Raw genomic sequence first — 20,238 nt, forward strand, 5'->3', positions numbered from 1 at the left:
TGCCCAGGGAGGGATGGGAGTGAATGGGCTGGAGTGCAGACGCTGAGGTCAGGGAAGAGGATGGTTCAGTGGAGATGCTGGGACTGACCAGGAGGGTCAGGGAAACTATTGTAAAGATGGTGGTTTTCATTCTGACACGACTTGGAAAAGCCAGGGGAGAAAAGGAGCAAAGTGCAAAGGTTTATATTTCGAAGATTTGCTTTGGTGGCTCTATGGAGATTTGACTGTACCTTATTTTAATTATAAAATAAAGGTCAAACTATGATAATAAGAATCTACAATAATAGTAACAACAACAACAAAGACATACATCTAGAAAGCACTATATACCAGGCACTACGCTAAGCATTTTACATAATTATCTCAGTTTTTATTAATGACCATTATTTCCTTATTACAAATATAAAAAATCAAAGCTAGAATTTTGTTTTCCAGAATCCAAACTGGGAATTTTAAGTTACCAGCTCACAGTCACACAGCTGGACAGTGCTAGAGTCTGGTATCTGATCCCAGAATTGATCCTGTTTGGATGAACAACAGAATGACCTAGGCAACTTTTAGAACATGTTCCCACTCCTTTGTCTAGAACAATTCGATGTTCTAGAATGGGGTCTGGGCACTGGCATTAATTCTCCAGGGTCCCCTAATGTATAGCCAGAACTGAAAATTCCTGTGAAATAACCACCACAGTGTAATGCCTAAAATTACCTAGTACAACAGTTTGTTTCAGATTTATTATTTAATGAGGTAAAAAAGAAAAAAAGTTACAGAGCTGTCTTTGTGGGGAAAATTAGCTTTCATCATTTTTTTTTGTAAAAACATTGTTATGATTGAGTGTAACATCTCTGTACATTTTTAAAGATAGACTAATTTCAGCACGTCCTCTTTCGTCCGTTCCTACCTCGATCTTGGTCAGTCCCAGGAGGGCAATGGCCACTCGGATGCTACTGCTCTCCAGAGTGCCCGTGAGCAGCCTTCTCTCATACTCTATCTTCGACATCTGTTGCTGTGCCGCAAAAGCCAAGGCCTTTTCCTTGGCTTCATTAGTCAGTGGCAATTTAAGGTCCACATCCAAGATTTGGTGGAGCTTACATTTCAAATACAGAACTGGATCATCCTTAGTAAGCACTAGGGGAAGCAAAAACAATCATGACTGCAACGATCATATATGCCCTTGATATTGTTATCCACGGTGGACTTGTGAGGTCTGAAATATCACACTGCAGTTGTGGCCTTTACTAACCAGAGTAAAAATAAACAGGTAACACATTTCTGGACTGCAAGGAGATCAAACAAGTCAACACTAAAGGAAATCAGTTGAATATTCATTGGAAGGACTGATGCTGAAGCTCCAATACTTGGGCCACTTGATGTGAAGAGCTGACTCATTAGAAAAGACCCTGATGCTGGGAAAGGTTGAAGGCAAGAGGAGAAGGGGATGACAGAGGATGAGATGGTTGGATGGCATCACTGACTCAATGGACATGAGTTTGAGCAAGCTCCAGGAGATGGTGAAGGACAGGGAAACCTGGTGTGCTGCAGTCCATGGGGTCACAAAAGTTGGACACAACTGAATGACTAAGCAACAACAGGAACACATTTCTAGTAGTTCTAATTCAGTAATTTAAGAGTAAGTTTTCATGAATTAAAGATAATTTTCTCTCTAAAAAGTTCTAGTCATTGGCCATTGTTCTCCTATCAGTGATTGGAAGTAATAGGAGCAGAAAAAAATGTAAAGAAAGACATCTCTCAAGGACTGGCAAGAACTGCAATTTTCTTTCAGTAACAACTTTACACTTTAAACTAGAACACTGCGTGAAAGTACAGGTTGTATCATTAATACCATATAAGGCTTCCCAGGTGGCTCAGTGGTAAAGAACCCACCTGCCAATGCAGGAGACATAGGTTTGATCCCTGGAGGGCTCTAACTCTTCACGATCCCATAGACTGCGGCTCGCCAGGTTCCTCTGTTCATGGGATTTCCCATGCAAGAATACTGGTGTGAGTTGCCATGTCCTACTCCAGGGAATCTTCCCAATCCAGGGATCGAACCCTCATCCTTTGCATCTCCTGAATTGGCAGGTAGATTCTTTACACTATAATCCATGAGGCTCTAGAGTCAAACACAACTTAGCAACTAAAACAATAACAAATTGTAATATATAGAATTTGGCACTGTAGCTATTTCCAAAATACTTGGAAAATGGAAAACTTTGCTGAGTAAATATTTTGAATGCCAAATTTCAATATTTATCTGAAGACTAAAATAAAGATTTAAAAAGAAGCACCCTTGACATTTTCTTAAGTGTTAAAATGGTGCTCTATTCCATGGATACTGACATATTCAAGTTAAAAGGGAGCTTTTGAAACTGTAATTATATATTGGAAAAATGTGCTGTGAGAGTGCTTAGGCGACTCTATGAAGAACAATACCATCCTTCAACATTAGAAATTATATAAAATGCATGAATACTCTACCTTCTTCTGGAGAATTGCTATACTCAAGCGGAGTTGAAGAATCCATTGGAATGAATCTGGAAGGCAAAGGGATAATGCCTCTTCCTTCCAAAATATATATTAATTCTCCAATCTATAACACAAACCACATGATAATAATAAATTTTAAAAGCTCATGAAAAAATTAGGAGAAATCTTTAAAAACATGCATAGTGTATTACTAAGCAACATACACCCTAAACGGGTGGAGAAAGTAAGGATTAAATATAGCCCTGCCATAATATGAGAGAAATTTTGCATGCAACCGGAACACAGAGATGGATTAAGAAGGTTCCCAGGTGACATTGACAGAAGTTGATCCTTACAGTTATAGATATTCTTGGAAGACTGCTAGCTTAAAACAATTAAACAATTCAAGCAAATGAGAATGATAGTAAAGAATGTGGTGAGGATTACATGAGGTAAAACAATTTTTGTCATTTCACTTGTTATCTAAGATATTATATTTTTTGGTATATTTTTATTATGTGATCAATATACTTGTATATCATTTATGTATATGTTGTTTGCTCAAACATATCTTTAGAATAATCTCTAACCCTTTGCCTGGCACTTAGCAAGCACTTAAGAGATCCATTTAAATGGAGTGAGAGCAGGCTTGCCAAATTTCATTTGCATGTAAATAACCTGAAGATCTTAGTAAATGCAGAAGATCTAGTAATTTTTACTAAGCAGACATGTACTTTTCAAACATAAATCCAAGCTAGCAATCTGAATTTCTTTTGTATGTGTGTTACTACATACAGCTGAGTGATCAATACTAATGATATAAAATTTTGAGATCTCACAAGCCACAGGTTACAGTCAAAGAATTTTTTTCCAGTAACTGGAGTGCAAACGCATCAGTTCACCAAAGGAAAAAAAATATTAATATTTTACTTTTAAATTTTTTCTCATGTTCATTTTTATCTAAAAATCAGTTATTTTAACTAAAGTGTAGTTAATGGAAGAAATTTTCACGTGCTGAGTTATGGGGAAGTCATTTGGGCTTATATATGATTTGGTTCACACTTTATGCTAACTAGAATAGCCTGTCTTACGGCCTGTGAAACATGAATTTTATATCTGCTTTAATAATTAAAGAAAGAATAAAAATCAAAATGGAGTAATTGTGGTCCAGGCATTCAAAATGCAGGTGGGTGGCTATTGTTGATATAGTTTCAGACAGTCCTGCATCACTGAGAACTTGAATCTTCTGAACCTTTTCAAACTCAAGAACACCACTAGCCATTCTCAAAACAGCTGCAACCTTATGGCTTAAAGGTCTTCTCTATATGCAAAACAGAAAAAGAGACACAGATGTACAGAACAGACTTTTGGACTCTGTGGGAGAAGGCGAGGGTGGGATGTTTCGAGAGAACAGCATCAAAACATATATATTATTTATAGTGAAACAGATCACCAGCCCAGGTTGGATGCATGAGACAAGTGCTCGGGCCTGGTGCACTGGGAAGACCCAGAGGAATCGGGTGGAGAGGGAGGTGGGAGGGGGGATCGGGATGGGGAATACATGTAAATCCATGGCTGATTCATGTCAATGTATGACAAAAACCACTACAATATTGTAAAGTAATTAGCCTCCAACTAATAAAAATAAATGAAAAAAATAAATAAATAAAGGTCTTCTCTTATAGAGTTCATAAGTGTGCAAAAACTTGGGGCCCCAAACCAACCCTTGCTTAACAAGATCCTTACTTGCCAGATTCAATACTAATTCTTGACAAACAACTTATGTACCTTTTTGATTTTTGCCTATTTTAGCCTCCTACATTTTATAGTCTGGGGGAACACCATTCAAGTGCCTCTTGAATCTGTGTCCCAGGCTATAGTCCTCAATTAGACTCAAGCAAAAATTTTTTCTATTCCTGTTATACACTGTTTATTGATGATTTGTGTCAACATAGTCTTCATAAGAAATTAGACTTGGTGAATACAGAGTTATAATAATTGTATGTTTTTTTTTCAATGTGGACCTGAATGAAACCAGATCTATATAGCTTGTCTACTCCTGAAAATGAACACAACTCACGAAATTTAATACAAAGGAAATAAACTGCTATTTCCCAGAATTTAGAAATATATTATTTAGAAAATATATTTTTATAAAATATAAATGATAAACATCTTCCTAGCCATTATTAGCCACTTTAAATATCAATAACTATGACTCCATTCAATTTCACTTAACTCTACGTCTTAGACAATATATCACTTCTCAAAAAAATATTTCATCTAACTTGTTCAAAGTTCTTTTTTATTAACAAGAAACAATGTAATTGAAAATGATGCCTGTTCCAGCAAATTATTCATAAAAATCATTTATAGTATCATTTAATTATTTCCCTCCACTTTTCTAGAAATAAAATCAGACCAGCAAATAATACAAATGCAATAAATAACTATTTAAAGTAGAGAAGCCCTTTACATTCCAAATCTAGAGGCAGTGACAAGGGAAATGAAATTATCTAACAAAAATAGGCACTTGTCAATGTAAGCTATCTTAAAAGTCATCTGTTAAATTTCCTTTCTGCTCTTATTACATATTTTCCAGTCTGCATATTTACTTGAGTTTGCATTTTCCAGAAAGATGCCAACGCCCATTGTCAATTGTAAGAAACCCTCACAAAAAATATTTTGTTCTTCCTGTGTATCTAGTTAAATGCAATTCTCAAACAATGCAGTTCATGCAATTTTACAAGAAGACCAGCAGTTAATGACCCAGAAGGAAAGAACACAACACTAAATTGGCAGGAAAGTTTTAATTCCAGCTCTGCCACTAATTAGCTGGATAACCCTGGCCAAGTCATGGATGCCCTCCAGATACAGATAACCTCAACCTTAAAAAAAAATCAAAAAAGAAAAGAAAAAACACATTTCTAGACAGAAAATCAAATCCCTATGTTGTTTCATAGGTCTTAAATTCTACTTAAGTTCTCATACTCGACCCAGATCTTACTATTTTTCTAATTTGTGTATTTGCATTGGCTGTACAATACTATATTATTTTGATAACTCAACAGGCAGGTGAGACCTAAGCTAAAATTTTAAAATGTTAAATTCCATACACTAGACAGAGATCATCAATCATTGACTGTGACTATTTATTTGACTTTGTAATAATTATAACATGAAACTGACCAGTAAGAATAATTGCCATTCTTTTAAAGTACTATTTTTCATAGAATGACTGAGCTAAGAGATTCAGTGAAGGTGAGAAGAAGGCATATAAAAAGATTAAATGCTTGCACTAAAAAGTTCAGCTTTTTAAACATAATTTTAACACAACGTTAATTACATGTCTGAGAGATTATTCCATAGACATTTTGAGAAGGCAACATATATTTAAATGGCACAACATATGAATTGATTGTTTAATAAAAACACATGATATACTATAAGAAAACATCTCTCAAATAAACATTAGGCTGGGCTCCAGAAGCTACTGTGGCAATAAGTTTAACAATCTCTCTTTGCCTTTATCACCATATTTTTCAGAAGTTTCTATTCACATTTTTTTTCCAATTTGCTCTGCAAGTAAATGAAAATTTGCTTTCTCTGCAGATGTGAACATCACTGAAACTGCCAGTAAGGTTGATCTTCATATACAGTGCTCTCATCCCCTTCTTTTCCCCAGATTCAACATCATCTCTTCTTCTTTCACCATTGCTTCTCACATTCTTCTGTTTGACTGCTATTAATAGTAAGGGAAAGCAGAGGGCTGTAGAGGATGGATGTGTGTGGAGTAGTGTAATAGACTGCAAGTCTTCCAGCCAGTCTCTTGGTCTCCCAGTTTGCCTTTAACTCTTAGTCTACTTTCTGTTTTGGCTCCAGAGATGCTTTCCAAAGTAAAATAAAATCAGATCATGCCTATGCTCAGTATCTTTTATTGGACTCCTGCTTTCAATAATAAAAATAAATTGAGTTCAGTTCAGTTGCTCAGTTGTGTCCCAACTCTTTGTGACCCCATGGACTGCAGCACGCCAGACTTCACTTCCCTGTCTATCACCAACTCCTGAGGCTTGCTCAAACTCATGTCCATCGAGTCAGTAATGCCATCTCATCTTCTATTGTCATCTTCTATCTCATCTTCTGTTGTCCACTTCTCTTTCTGCCTTCAATCTTTCCCAGCATCAGGGTCTTTTCTAAAGAGTCAGCTCTTCACATCAGGTGGCCAAAGTATCAGAGCTTCAGCATCAGTCCTTCCAATGAATATTCAGGACTAATTTCCTTGAGGATGGACTGGTTTGATATCCTTGCAGTCCAAGGGACTCTCAAGAGTCTTCTCCAACATCACAGTTCAAAAGCATCAATTCTTCGGCACTCAGCTTTCTTATTCAAGTTAAAATTCAGGGCCCTCTTCATTTTTAGTTTGACTTATCCATTGAAGCCATTGTCTGTCATTTCCAACATTCTATTCTCAGAACTGGCAAACCAAGTATTCATGAAGTTTCATGCTTAGTTCAACCTCACGTTCTTAGAATCTTCTCCTGAGCATACTTCTCTGCCCAAACTCTGTTTACTAGCAAATTTCTACTCATCCTTCTTAACCAAACTCCTATGTCAATCAATTAACCCAGACTCTGCTATGCATTCTTCCCACGACTCCAGAAATGGTCACAATCTGTGTTATAGAAACAAGTGGACATGTCTAGGACACCGTGCATACAAGGAAAGAGTACATCTTGCAAGGGGCGTCTTACTGAGGGCAAGGTCATCCCAGCATAAGGCTGCATCCATTGAAGGAAGAAATGCATCTTTCTAATTCTCATGGCTGTGCCATATGTTCAGCAAGCATTTTTCATAAACCAGGAGGGAACATCTACTTCAAACTAACACCGAGTTTTTGTGTGAGCTGGGCCAGACTTATGCAAGTTGTCTTGTCCACTGAAATGTGATTCCCTTGGATTCAGCATTCCTATTCTTTCTGTGTATTTACTCTCTCCATGCCTAGAAAACTGGTTTTATACAGTTGGTGAATTAAACTCTGTTGGGAGGAGTGAACTGAATAATAAAATGAGATTAAAGAGAATACGGCTTGAGGGTGTCAAATTTTTAAATTTACAATAAGCCATACTCCATGTTCTATGGTTTTCTTTAAGAAGGAGAGGGTTTGAAATTTGTAACTAGCAGATAAATAAATTCTGGAGATCTAAGGCACAGCAGAGTAATTATAATCAACAATAGTATATGATAAACTTCTAACTTGCTAAGGTAATAGATCTTAATTGTTTTCAAGAAAAAAAGAAACGATATGACATGAAAAATGCATTAGCTAACATGACTGTAACAGGGCTTCCCTGGTGGTTCAGATGGTAAAAAGTCTGCTTGCAATGCAGGAGACCCAGGTTCAACCCCTGGGTCAGGAAGATAACCTGGAGAAGGAAATGGCAACCCACTCCAGTACTCTTTCCTGGAGAATTCCATGGACAGAGGAGCCTGGGGGGCTACAGTCCATGAGGTCACAAAGAATCGGACACAATTGGTCCTTTACCAGAACATGACAGCAGGATTCATATTGCCACATATAAGTGTATCAAACCAACAGAGTATACATCTCAAAATTATACAGTGTTATCTATCAATTACATCTCAATAAGTATCTCAAAAAAAGGATGAGAGGGTCCATAAAATTAACATGGATTTGGGAAAATAAGATTTACTGTCTCCTTATATTCTACATGTCACTTGAAGTGCTAACATTTTGGTACCCCAGAGGTATGTGGAATCTTTACAGAATAACTGGTTGTATCATGGATAAGGAACCTAGAGGAAATCCCCCTAAATAAATAACTACCATTGGGCACAAAATTCTCATTTTCAGATTTTCTTCTTATATTTTTTTTCTAAAAAAGTTGCAGTGCTTAATGTATGCTGATGGTTTCACAGTAACAGGGGAAGTAGGGTAGGTGAGGTCAGAGGAAGTCCTGTAGTGTGGAGTCCCATGGATGGCTTGAGCCATGGCTCTGTCCATCTTTGTGAACATTTACCACTTTGGTGGGCTCCCCTGGAAGCTCAGTTGGTGAAGAAGCCGCCTGCAATGCAGGAGACCCAGTTCGATTCCTGGGTTGGGAAGATGCCCTGGCGAAGGGATAGGCTACCCCCTCCAGTATTCTTGGGCTTCCCTGGTGGCTCAGCTGGTAAAGAATCTACCTGGAATGCGGGAGACCTGGGTTCAGTCCCTGGGTTGGAAAGATCTTCTGGAGAAGGGAAAGGCTACCTACTCTAGTATTCTGGCCTGGAGAATTCCATGGAATATATAGTCCATGGGGTAGCAAAGAGTCAGACACGACTGAGCAACTTTCACTTTCACCACTTTGGTGGAGACTTCAAAGTTCACCTAACCTGACCCTATATGGCCAGCAGGAATCCTGTGGTTAATAAATGTTTCAAAGTGTTGATGGGCCAATTGGGATTTCACTTTCTCTCTGTTTCCCAGGGAACAAGTCAGGGGTTTGGCCTGTGGGGAGGAGTGTAGTTACCAAAAGAAAAAACAAAAATGCGGTTGTAGCAAATCAAATGAAAAATCAAAGGGCAAATGAATTGTAGCTTGCTATTAAAAATCATGGAAAATAGAAAAAACCATTAGCAAATGATACTTAGTCCCTCCAGCTATAAAAATAACTTTCATAAAACTGAAGTTAGTTTGCCTAAATGTAAAATTATATAAAGATTTTAGCATAACATAACATTTTTACCTTGCTAGCAAAGGCAAAATAAGCAAAATCAATATTGTTATCAGTATTATTTAAGTCTGCACATTAATTATGATTGAAAAAGTTGTACACTGGAATAATTACATATACATATCAGAGACTGCCAGCTTAATTTCTGCATTAGTAGAGACAGAGAGGCTGAGGGAAAATGAAACGAGTGACAGAGCAAAAAGTCATGTGAGGGGTTCCACTTATTTATGCAAATCTAAGGGAGATGGCCAGAGTGAAATACAATACATTTAACAACTGGTGTTGCACAGCCTGAGACTAAGCTGCTGTAAACCACACGTCAACAAGAAGGCCCTGTGGGGTCTTCTACCTGGCAGCAGGCACCCTTGCCCTCTCAACTTCTGATCTGATGTGGCAGGGCTGATGCTCTCTTTGGTGTGGGGACCCTGGTGCAGGACAGGACCAATTTGCAGCATAAGCTGTTCGGGGATGCTGACTGCTACTTCCTCAAGTCAGCAAGGCAAGGATTTTGGTTTCGATTGTTTTGGCCAAATTTTACAGACAGAAAAAGGACAGTGAAGGACTAGAAGATAAGTACCCAGAGGGAGGAGGATTCTGGCGTGGTTCAACAAAAAAGGCTCATGTGTTAGTGGAAAAGGGCTGGTCAGGTCACAGAAAGTAGCTACAAAAGGAATGCACTTTTAACCCAGGCACTGTGTCAAGGATCCCTGGCTGATTCCCCTGCCTCTCTCATAAGGATACCAGCAATGCTGGGTGGTTTCCAACTGTGGAACCCAGTTCCACTGCTGGAACCCAGCAGGCAGAGTGCCATGGGTGTAGCAGCACGTGGCTTTATTCTGTGCAGTGTCTGTGTGCCCTGTGTGGGGGTCTGTCTACCTCTCCTTCCAGAAAGTGCATTTCCTCAGGGACTGGGTCATGATTCTGCTCCAGCTTCCTCATTCAGTCTGTCCCTGTCCACACATGAGAGAAGTCTCTTTGGATTTCTAGCACTTAAGAGCATGAATTTTTAGGCTTCTGTAGGTTTTCTCGTAATTGAGGGATTTCTATGAACACTGATGGAACTTTTGTAAAACTATTTTTCCGTTCAAACAACTATTACACAAGTCATTCCATTTTATTTTAAAGTTCAAAAGGAACAGCCAAAATGTAACGAATGGCTGACACTCGGTAGCAGTTTTAGTAGAAACATTTCTGTTTTACACACGGAAAGCTATCACACTGGGGCCTAATTATGTCATAGTTTTCAACAGGTAGTTCTTAATGGCAAGGCAGTTATCACACATTTAATAAGAAAAGGAGCTAACTAGGTGGACTTGGGTGTTTGATTATCTATTTAAGCATGTAATTACATTTTTCAATATAATTAGCAATAAAATTGAACATGTAAATTAATAGATGTATTTCTCTACTTAAGCAATTGTAATTCAATGCAATACTTTAGATTGGGGCATTATTTCTCAACTGATAGCCATATACCTTCATTATTATTGTTTTTCTTAATATTCTTTCTGATAACAAAATATATATAATCAAAGGACTGTTTTAAACAGATGTCAAGTTTGGTGTAATTATATTTTGATTAATTTAGATAAAATTTATGGAAGCAAATACTAATATTCAAATACTCCAATTCAAAGAATAATGGGAGGTCCCCAGCAGTCCAGGGAAACAGGCCCAGGTTCAATTCCTGATCAGGGAACTAAGATCCCACAAGCTGCATAGTATGGTCAAAAAATAAAAAAAACAAACAGAAAAACAAATAAAATCAAACTCTTACCAGGCTATTGAGAATCAAACCTAGCATTTTTCTAGGGCTATTTTATCAACTGATATTGAAAAGGGATTGCAAAATATTTTATTAAACTAGAGTTCTTATTTTTAATAAATTTTTATATAGAATTCAGTTAAATCAAACTTTAAAGGAAATGAAAAACAAAATTTAGCATTACTATTAAATAGCATTTTTTCTTCCTAAATGGTAATTTTCAGTGTAAAATTAAAACTATTCTTTACATATTTAAGAGGTTATGCTATTTTTCAGGTATAAATGATACTACAAACAACAGGTCAATATAACACCTCTTTCCAGTTACCATTATTTCATTGCCTATAAATTCAATATAGTGCATGTGTGTGTGTGTGTGTGTGTGTGTGTGTGAGTCACTCAGTTGTGTCTGACTCTTTGCGACTCCATGGACTGTAGCCTGTCAGACTCCTCTGTCCGTGGAATTCTCTAGGCAAGAACTGGAGTGGGTTGCCATTCCCATCTCCAGGGGATCTTCTGGACCCAGGGATGGAACCCAGGTCTCCCGCACTGCAGACAGATTCTTTACCATCCACATTTGGGGCTATCTCCTGGGGATTATCATTCCCTTCTCAGATCAACACATGGTAGTGTCTTTCCAGAAAGGGATAATGCCATAAAACTTTTCCTCTAAAGCCTTTCTCCCACCCTCCTCTGCCTCTGTCTCTCTCCTTCCTTGGCTTTAGAGAAGCAAGATGCATGGTTCCTAGAACCATGAAATTAACTCTGCCAAAAATGTGAGAGAGCTTAGAAGCAGCTCCTTCCTCAATTGAGCTTTCAAGAACACAGCACTGGCTGATCCCGTGATTGAAGACTTGACAGACCTAAAACAGAGGACCCATCTAGGTTACATCTGGATCTCTGATCCCTGGAAAATGTGATACAACAAACACGGGTTGTTTTAAGCCTAGCAGTGTTTGGTCACAGCTGAGAGAGAAGGCCCAGCAGCTTAGGTGTGCCTCCACTCTCTTCCCACGGGACCTCCTGATCCAGCCCTTAAAAAACTTACAGACAACTAGTTTAACTCTTTGCTTATTCTTGAGGATAAGCTCTTTGTTTAGCAACCAGAGGGTTAACATTGTTATCTACATTCCTAGAGTCTTCAGCTGCCCTCAAGTTGCCTGTACTGGTTATCCCATTAAAGTGCCAGCCCTTAAGGAAAGCACCCAGCCCACTTCATTCTCACCTCTCTGTTACTGAGGATGATGACACAGTAGCGCGTGTGCATGCCGAACGGGAGGAAGATGAGCTCCAGGCTTGAGGTCCCTTTCGCTGCCAGGTGAAGAGTATGTGTAGAGCAAAAGAACTCTTTGATGAAATTGGACTTAATTGCTGCCAAAACATGAAATAGGGCTTGTTTACATATTTTGCAAGTGCTGTTCAAATAAAGCAGCTGTTTCAACTAGTGATTAGAGTTTGGGGATGAATTTTAAAAGTGTTCAAAGCATTAGCACACAAAATTAGATGACACATTTGTTAATGTAAGTGTGGGGGACCCCAGTTCAAGCATAACACAATAAAAATGTGTAATTATGACCTTCTATTAAAGATTCCTTAAACAACAAAGGGAACTTGACTAGTGTTTAAAATCAGCCTGGCTATACACAGAAACATAGACAGCAAAGAGGACATTCCAGAATCTGCAACTTTTTTTGTGGACTATGTAATGATTCAAATTATAGGGTGTAACAAACAGCTTAAACTGGAAATAAAGGCCTGTATGTGTATATATTTATATCTATTAGTTGTTGTTGTTAGTTTTTAAAACATATCCACAAAGCCCTCAATATTGCTTTGAATGTGGAGACATAGTGGTCCAGTCTTAGTGACTTGATCCCAACGCAGAGTATACTAGATTGCTGCAAAATCAAGCCATGTGACTTCTGACACTAGGTCAGAAAATGTAATACAACTTCTTAATCATCTCTCTTTCCTGGTTCACTTGCTTTCAGAACCAAGCTGTCATTCTGTGAAGAAACTTAGGCCACATAGAGAGGCCACATCAGAACAGCGTCCAGAACAATAGTCCCACTCTTGATCTGACTGCAACTGCCTGAGAGACCCCCAAGCAAGAGTCACCTAGATGAGGCCAGTGACCCCTGAAGTGTGAGAGATCATAATATAAGGCATTCTCGTTGTTTAATATCACTACATTTGGGATGGTTTGTTCTATAGCTAGAGAGCAGCACAACAGCCCCATATCGATTTTTCTATCCATTATTCTATCCACATTTTCTAAATGTACGGTTAGTTATTTCATAAAACACAGTAAATCTGTCATCTCCTTAACATTTTAAACATGGTGATACCTGTCACCCCAATTGGTTTAAACAGTACAGAATAAGCCAAAAGAAACATAAGCGTCATTTATTGAAATACATTTAATGTACAGGTGAGGAAACTAAGACTCAGCAGTAAAAAGCAAGACATGAACAGTTTCCCAAAGGGTCATGAGCAGAAAAGGCTGAGGACCAACACCTCGAGCTCCCATGTGGCCAGTAAGCCCCAGGGCTTGCTGCTCTGTCTATAGTTGTGACCACTACTTATTGAGTATTTCATTTCATTTTATGCTCAGTATATGAAAATAAGACACGAAAACAAATATTTGTAATTGTAGCACTCACAGGTTTTTAAGGCATTTCGGTCCTGGGGATGACGCTCAGGAATATCACATCCACTGCTATTCACAGCAACACTGTCATAAGGAAATAGGAAAACACCATCAATGACACTCAGAAATAATACTCTATATCTTAATTCAATCTTAAACTTCCTTAAAAATCATGGCCACCTACAACATGATAGGTGAAAATCACAAATGTACTTCATGGATCATTTTTATGTTTATGCAGTTTTAGAAATTTTAAAAATAAGAAAAACATGAAAAGGACACTAACAATCATCCATATTTTCACCACTGCTTTTTAAAAATTTATTTATTTATTTATTTTAATTGGAGGCTAATTACAATATTGTAGCTCACCACTGTTGTTTTTTTTTTAAAAGGTAAAAACAATTTCTTTTTGCTTAAAAATACTGTAGAGAAGTAAACATATAATAATAATCAAAACTCAAATCCTGATACTTCAAAGTAGGTGGTCTCAACTAAGGACTACATAGGTAGTCTCTCCAAAAATGGTTCTAGAACTTGAAAAAATTATCTTCTCTAAGCTAATTGCACATTTGCTTCTTTCTCATACAGGTAGGAGGAGACTTGGACAGCTGTTTAATCTTGTGTTGTATTTTTGCAAATTAATTAGCAAATCACAGCCCGAAGCAAGTGCCTCCCTTGCAAATCTCCATGTCTTCCATGACCCATCAATTTCCTCTGATTTGCTCCTCTTAGTATCCACGATTATTTTGCTGTCAATTAGTATCTGGGCTCTAAGATATTGTTTGCTTGATTTTTTTCTGAGAATATAAAAATCTTATATTTTCTCACCTTGCCAGGTGATTTCTATGAATTTGAAGCTGTAAAAATATACTATTTTTAAGGAATGTTCTTCCAACCATATCCATTCCTTTTCTACATTTTCTTTTCTTTACACCAGACTCTTAATAAGGTTATTTACCACATCTAGTCATTATTCTGTGCTTTGTTCTACTCACAGGCATTCTGACTAGCAGTTTTAGCAATATGCTTTTTTTTTTAAAGAACATTTAATCAGTTCAGTTCACTCACTGAGTCGTGTCTGACTCTTTGCGACACCATGAACCACAGCACGCCAGGCCTCTTTGTCCATCACCAACACCCAGAGTTCAGCCAAACCCACGTCCATTGAGTCGGTGATGCCATCCAACCATCTCATCCTCTGTCGTCCCCTTCTCCTCCTGCCCTCAACCTTTCCCAGCATCAGGGTCTTCTCAAATGAGTCAGCTCTTCGCATCAGGTGGCCAAAGTATTGGAGTTTCAGCTTCAACATCAGTCCCTCCAATGAACACCCAGGACCAATCTCCGTTAGGATGGACTGGTTGGATCTCCTTGCAGTCCAAGGGACCCTCAACAGTCTTCTCCAACACCACAGTTCAAAAGTATCAATTTTTTGGCACTCATCTTTCTTTATAGTTCAACTCTCACATCCATACATGACCACTGGAAAAACCATAGCCTTGACTAGATAGACCTCTGTTGACAAAGTAATGTCTCTGTTTTTCAATATGCTGTCTAGGTTGGTCATAACTTTCCTTCCAGGGAGTAAGCGTCTTTTAATTTCATGGCTGCAATCACCATCTGCAGTGATTTTGGAGCACAGAAAAATAAAGTCATCCACTGTTTCCCCATCTATTTGCCATAAAGTGATGGGACCAGATGCCATGATCATAGTTTTCTGAATGTTGAGCTTTAAGCCAACTTTTTCACTCTCCTCTTTCACTTTCATCAAGAGGCTCTTTAGTTCTTCTTCACTTTCTGCCATAAGGGTGCTGTCATCTGCATATCTGAGGTTATTGATATTTCTCCTGGCAATCTTGATTCCAGCTTGTGCTTCCTCCAGTCCAGCATTTCTCATGATGTACTCCTCATGTAAGTTAAATAAGCAGGGTGACAATATACAGCATTGATGTACTCCTTTCCCGACTTGGAACCAGTCTGTTGTTCCATGTCCAGTTCTAACTGTTGCTTCCTGACCTGCATACAGGTTTCTCAAGAGGCAGGTCTGGTGGTCTGGTATGCCCATCTCTTTCAGAATTTTCCACAGTTTATTGTGATCCACACAGTCGAAGGCTTTGGCATAGTCAAGAAAGCAGAAATAGATATTTTTCTGTAACTCTTTTGCTTTTTCGATGATCCAGTGGATGTTGACAATTTGATCTCTGGTTCCACTGCCTTTTCTAAAACCAGTTTGAACATCTGGAAGTTCACAGTTCACGTATTGCTGAAGCCTGGCTTGGAGAATTTTGAGCATTACTTTACTAGCGTGTGAGATGAGTGCAACTGTGTGGTAGTTTGAGCATTCTCTGGCATTGCCTTTCTTCGGGATTGGAATGAAAACTGACCTTTTCCAGTCCTGTGGCCACTGCTGAGTTTTCCAAATTTGCTGACATATTGAGTGCAGCATTTTCACAGCATCAACTTTCAGGATTTGAAATAGCTCAACTGGAATTCCATCACCACCACTAGCTTTGTTCATAGTGATGCTTCCTAAGGCCCACTTGACTTCACATTCCAGGATGTCTGGCTTTAGGTGAGTGATCACACCATCGTGATTATCTTGGTCATGAAGATCATTTTTTGTACAGTTCTTCTGTGTATTCTTGCTACCTCTTCTTAATATCTTCTGCTTCTGTTAGGTCCCTACCATGTCTGTCCTTTATCCAGCCCATTTTGCATGAAATGTCCCCTTGGTATCTCTAATTTTCTTGAAGAGATCTCTAGTCTTTCCCATTCTAATGTTTTCCTCTATTTCTTTGCACTGATCACTGAGGAAGGCTTTCTTATCTCTCCTTGCTATTCTTTGGAACTCTTCATTCAAATGGGTATATCTTTCCATTTCTCCTTTGCTTTTTGCTTCCCTTCTTTTCAGAGCTATTTGTAAGGCCTCCTCAGACAGCCATTTTCCTTTTTTGCATTTCTTTCTCTTAGGGATGGTCTTGATTCCTGTTTCCTGTACAATGTCATGAACATTGAATACTTTTATGTAATTTGAGCACTCGATAGATACCTGAAGGCTATGATAGACATAGTAGATAGATATTTCCGCATTTATAACAGAGACTATACAAAGAGTGGAAAGAACAATAAAAAAAAAGCTTATTTCTCAATGTACCACTACAATGCCATCTCTTCGCTAATGGAGTTCTGGGTAGAATGTCTGATTAAAATCCTTAGATATTCTACAAACCTCATTTTGTTCAATACATGCAATCACTAGCCCTTCAGTCATGTGTTTTTTTTTTTTTTTTCATTGTGAATAGAAAAGCAGAGCAATTTGGGCTTCATCTCTTTTTTCTTTTCTTTACCTATTTTGTTGGAGAACAGCTAATGATGGTGCCTTTTGAACAAATCAAAGAGCTGCCTTATCCACAAAAAAGAGTCTCAAAACCAGAAAAATTGAGCTACCTGTATTACTTAGAATAAAAATACATAAAACATTTTACAGACCTAAGAATGTGATGGACTTGCTCGTAAAGCTGATAATTATCATGATTAATTCAGAGACATAAGAAAATAATTTAATAAAATAATCTGGCTAAAGAAAATTCTATTTTACCTGATCAATGATAGTTTGGATCACAATAAACTGTGGAAAATTCTGAAACAGATGGGAATATCAGATCACCTGACCTGCCTCTTGAGAAATTTGTATGCATGTCAGGAAGCAACAGTTATAACTGGACATGGAACAAGAGACTGGTTCCAAATCAGGAAAGGAGTACGTCAGGCTGTACATTGTCACCCTGCTTATTTAACTTATATACAGGGTACATCATATGAAACTGTCAGTCAAGTAATGGGATATTTTCTGCTAATTTAGTAATGGGTTAAATCAGGGTGTGTAACCTATTAATACTTATCAGGTGGAAAGGGATGGCACACTATTTTCCTCTGCAATAGTGGTATATAGCTCTTTTCAAGCTCAAATAATCAAAATGATATTGAACTGCTTCTAGTCAGTGAAAGGCACTCAGTCATGTCCAACTCTTTGCAACCCCATGGACTATACAGTCCATGGAATTCTCTAGGCCAGAATACTGGAATGGGTAGCCTTTCTCTTCTCCAGGGAATATTCCCAACCCAGGGGTCAAACCCAGGTCTCCCACATTGCAGGCGGATTCTTTACCAGCTGATCTACAAGGGAGTCAAAGCATGAATAAATCAGCTCCAAGAATGACTTCCTTCTCAAGTTTCTCCATCAGGGAAGGAAGATCTTTCTTATAAGCTTTCATACTTCTGGGCTGGCATTCAGGGCTACATCTAAATCAAGCAGCAAATTCTCTGGCTCAAGTCTAGTTTTTATGACTCACAGGAAGGAAGATAAGAGAATCAATTTTTAGATTCATCCCATCCTCCATGCGTCCTGGAGTTGATCAAAATCAGATCCCATGGCCATGTGGGGGGCAGTTAAAATAGAATGTTTAATGCTTTTTGTACAACTTTGGCTCCTGAATAGCTGAGAAGTCTCTAAAATGAGGGGTGCTAACCTGTCATACAAAGAGAGAGTGATCTGTGAATTTAAATGGGGAAAAGATTTCCACCATTATGCCTACTGACTCTTAATAGCAATTGAAATCAAATCACAGTAGTATTAGCTGTACACAAGTATCTTTATATCACATTTCACTTCTTGCACATATATTTAGCTATTATTTATTTTCACTGCTACTTTTAAAGTGTGGTAGTTATCTCTACCAGTAGCTGTTACTATGCATTGTGTTAATGAAGTATATATTTTAATATACTACAAGTTTCAAATATTGATATACAGTACTCTACTAGACTATTACTTTCCTCTGTGCTATGGACTGAACTGTATCACCCTTAAATTCTATGCTGAAGTCTTAACTCTCAAAATGATTGTGTTTGGAGATAGGGCATGCGTGCCTGCTCAGTCACCTCAGGTGTGTTCAACTCTCTGCAACCTTATGGACTGTAGCCCGCCAGGCTCCTCTGTCCACGGGATTCTCCAGGCAAGAAGAGTAGAGTGGGTTGCCATGCCCTCCTCCAGGGGACATTCCTGACCCAGGATCAAACCCATGTTTCCTGTGTCTCCTGCATTGCAGGTGGATTCTTAACCACTGAGCCACCAGGGAAGCCCCAGAAAGGGCATATGGTAAGGTAAATAAGGTTATATGAGGCCATAAGGATGGGGCTTTAATAAGAAAGAACTAGCATCCTTATTAGAAGAGAGACCAGTGAGCTCACCTTCTCTCTCCATGTGTGCACAGAGAAGAGGTCATGTGAGCACACAGTGAGATAAGCCAAAAGAAGAGGCCTCAGAGTGAAACTTAACTTGCTGGCACCTTGGACTTTCCAGTCTCCAGGACGGTGAGAAATAAATTTCTGTTGTTTAAGCCACCCATTCTGTGGTATTTTGTTATGGTAGCCCAGGGAGATTAAGGCATTCTGTAATCCTTGTTATTTATTTTCTGTGTTTGTAAAAACACTATTTTTTGAAATAGAATAGGCTTCATCAGACTGCCAAAGAGCATGAAAACATTAAAACCAGGTATGAAATCCTAATCTAGAGCAAGAGGATCACGGCATATATATATGCCGTGTATATATATACAGATGTATATATCTTAGTATATACATCTGGTTTTTGAGTCACCCTACTTTCCTTCAGACTTGGCGAAGTCTGTTACTAATTATTCAGTGTAGTAGAATGAAATATTTTAAAAATCATGGCTCTCCAAAACCCAGCTTTTGGGGGGGATTTTGGGGCCAGAATCGGGACTCAGAAAGATATCTCTACCGGGACCTACTTTCATTTGGGTTGGCTATTCTGGGCCTAACTCTTCTAGGAACAAGGATGAATGATGAAACCCCTAAGTTCACAGAGTACGTGGTCTGCCATGCAAAGTAACTCTATAAGAAATGAGTACAAAGTAGAATGGTAAACACTTCAACACCTCTTCAACTCGAACTCACACTTTCCTATGCTAACCCTGTAGTCCATATTTATAACCAAATGTCTTGTAATTCTGGGCTTCCCTGGTGGTTTCCCCTCACCTGACTGTCCCCTACTCCCCCAAAGCTTCTGCTATTCCCTCTTCCCATGATCCTTCTACACTTGTAGGAGAGTTCTCCCCTTGTTCCAGATTCTGGCCATCAGATCGTACTATTATTTCAGATCCCAATCTGTACATGATAAAGGAGAACATGGTGTATGCATGGAACAAAAGTTACCAGGACCTCATTTTTCTCCAACAGTGTCTTCTCTTCCACATAAATCACAAAAGTATCTACATAGTGATATTCCTTGCCAATCAGCTCATAGAACACATGCAAACACACACATGTGTGTGTGTGTGTGTGTGTGTGTGTGTATTATTTTCTCAGTATAACACATACTACTGAATGCACTCTGCCCTATACAACTGTCTCCATTTGGGTAGATTTTTTTTTCTTCTTCTCTGCTTGATGGCTGGCAACCTTAGGGCCAGATCTGTGACTTATTTATCCCAATACTTCCCCAGTACTAAAAAAAATGCTTGAGGTGCCACTTAGTAAAAATCTATTAAGTGATAAATAATTCAATGCTGCTGGAAAAAATAGCAAGTCATATCACTGAA

At 38.4% G+C, this 20,238-nt stretch overlaps 1 protein-coding gene across 1 annotated transcript in view; it reads right to left on the reverse strand.

Moving 5' to 3' along the window:
* CFAP47 (cilia and flagella associated protein 47) overlaps positions 1–20,238 on the reverse strand; it is a 496,124-nt gene that overhangs the window by 200,927 nt on the left and 274,959 nt on the right. The window contains exons 41-44 of the mRNA XM_043459762.1: positions 13,629–13,699; positions 12,191–12,336; positions 2,479–2,590; positions 902–1,128 (exon numbers count right to left, since the gene is read on the reverse strand). Coding sequence (XP_043315697.1) covers positions 902–1,128; positions 2,479–2,590; positions 12,191–12,336; positions 13,629–13,699 — 556 coding nt within the window. The remainder of the gene's footprint in view (positions 1–901; positions 1,129–2,478; positions 2,591–12,190; positions 12,337–13,628; positions 13,700–20,238) is intronic.

This window comes from Cervus canadensis, chromosome X (genome assembly GCF_019320065.1).
Source record: "Cervus canadensis isolate Bull #8, Minnesota chromosome X, ASM1932006v1, whole genome shotgun sequence".
Lineage (NCBI taxonomy): Eukaryota > Metazoa > Chordata > Mammalia > Artiodactyla > Cervidae > Cervus > Cervus canadensis.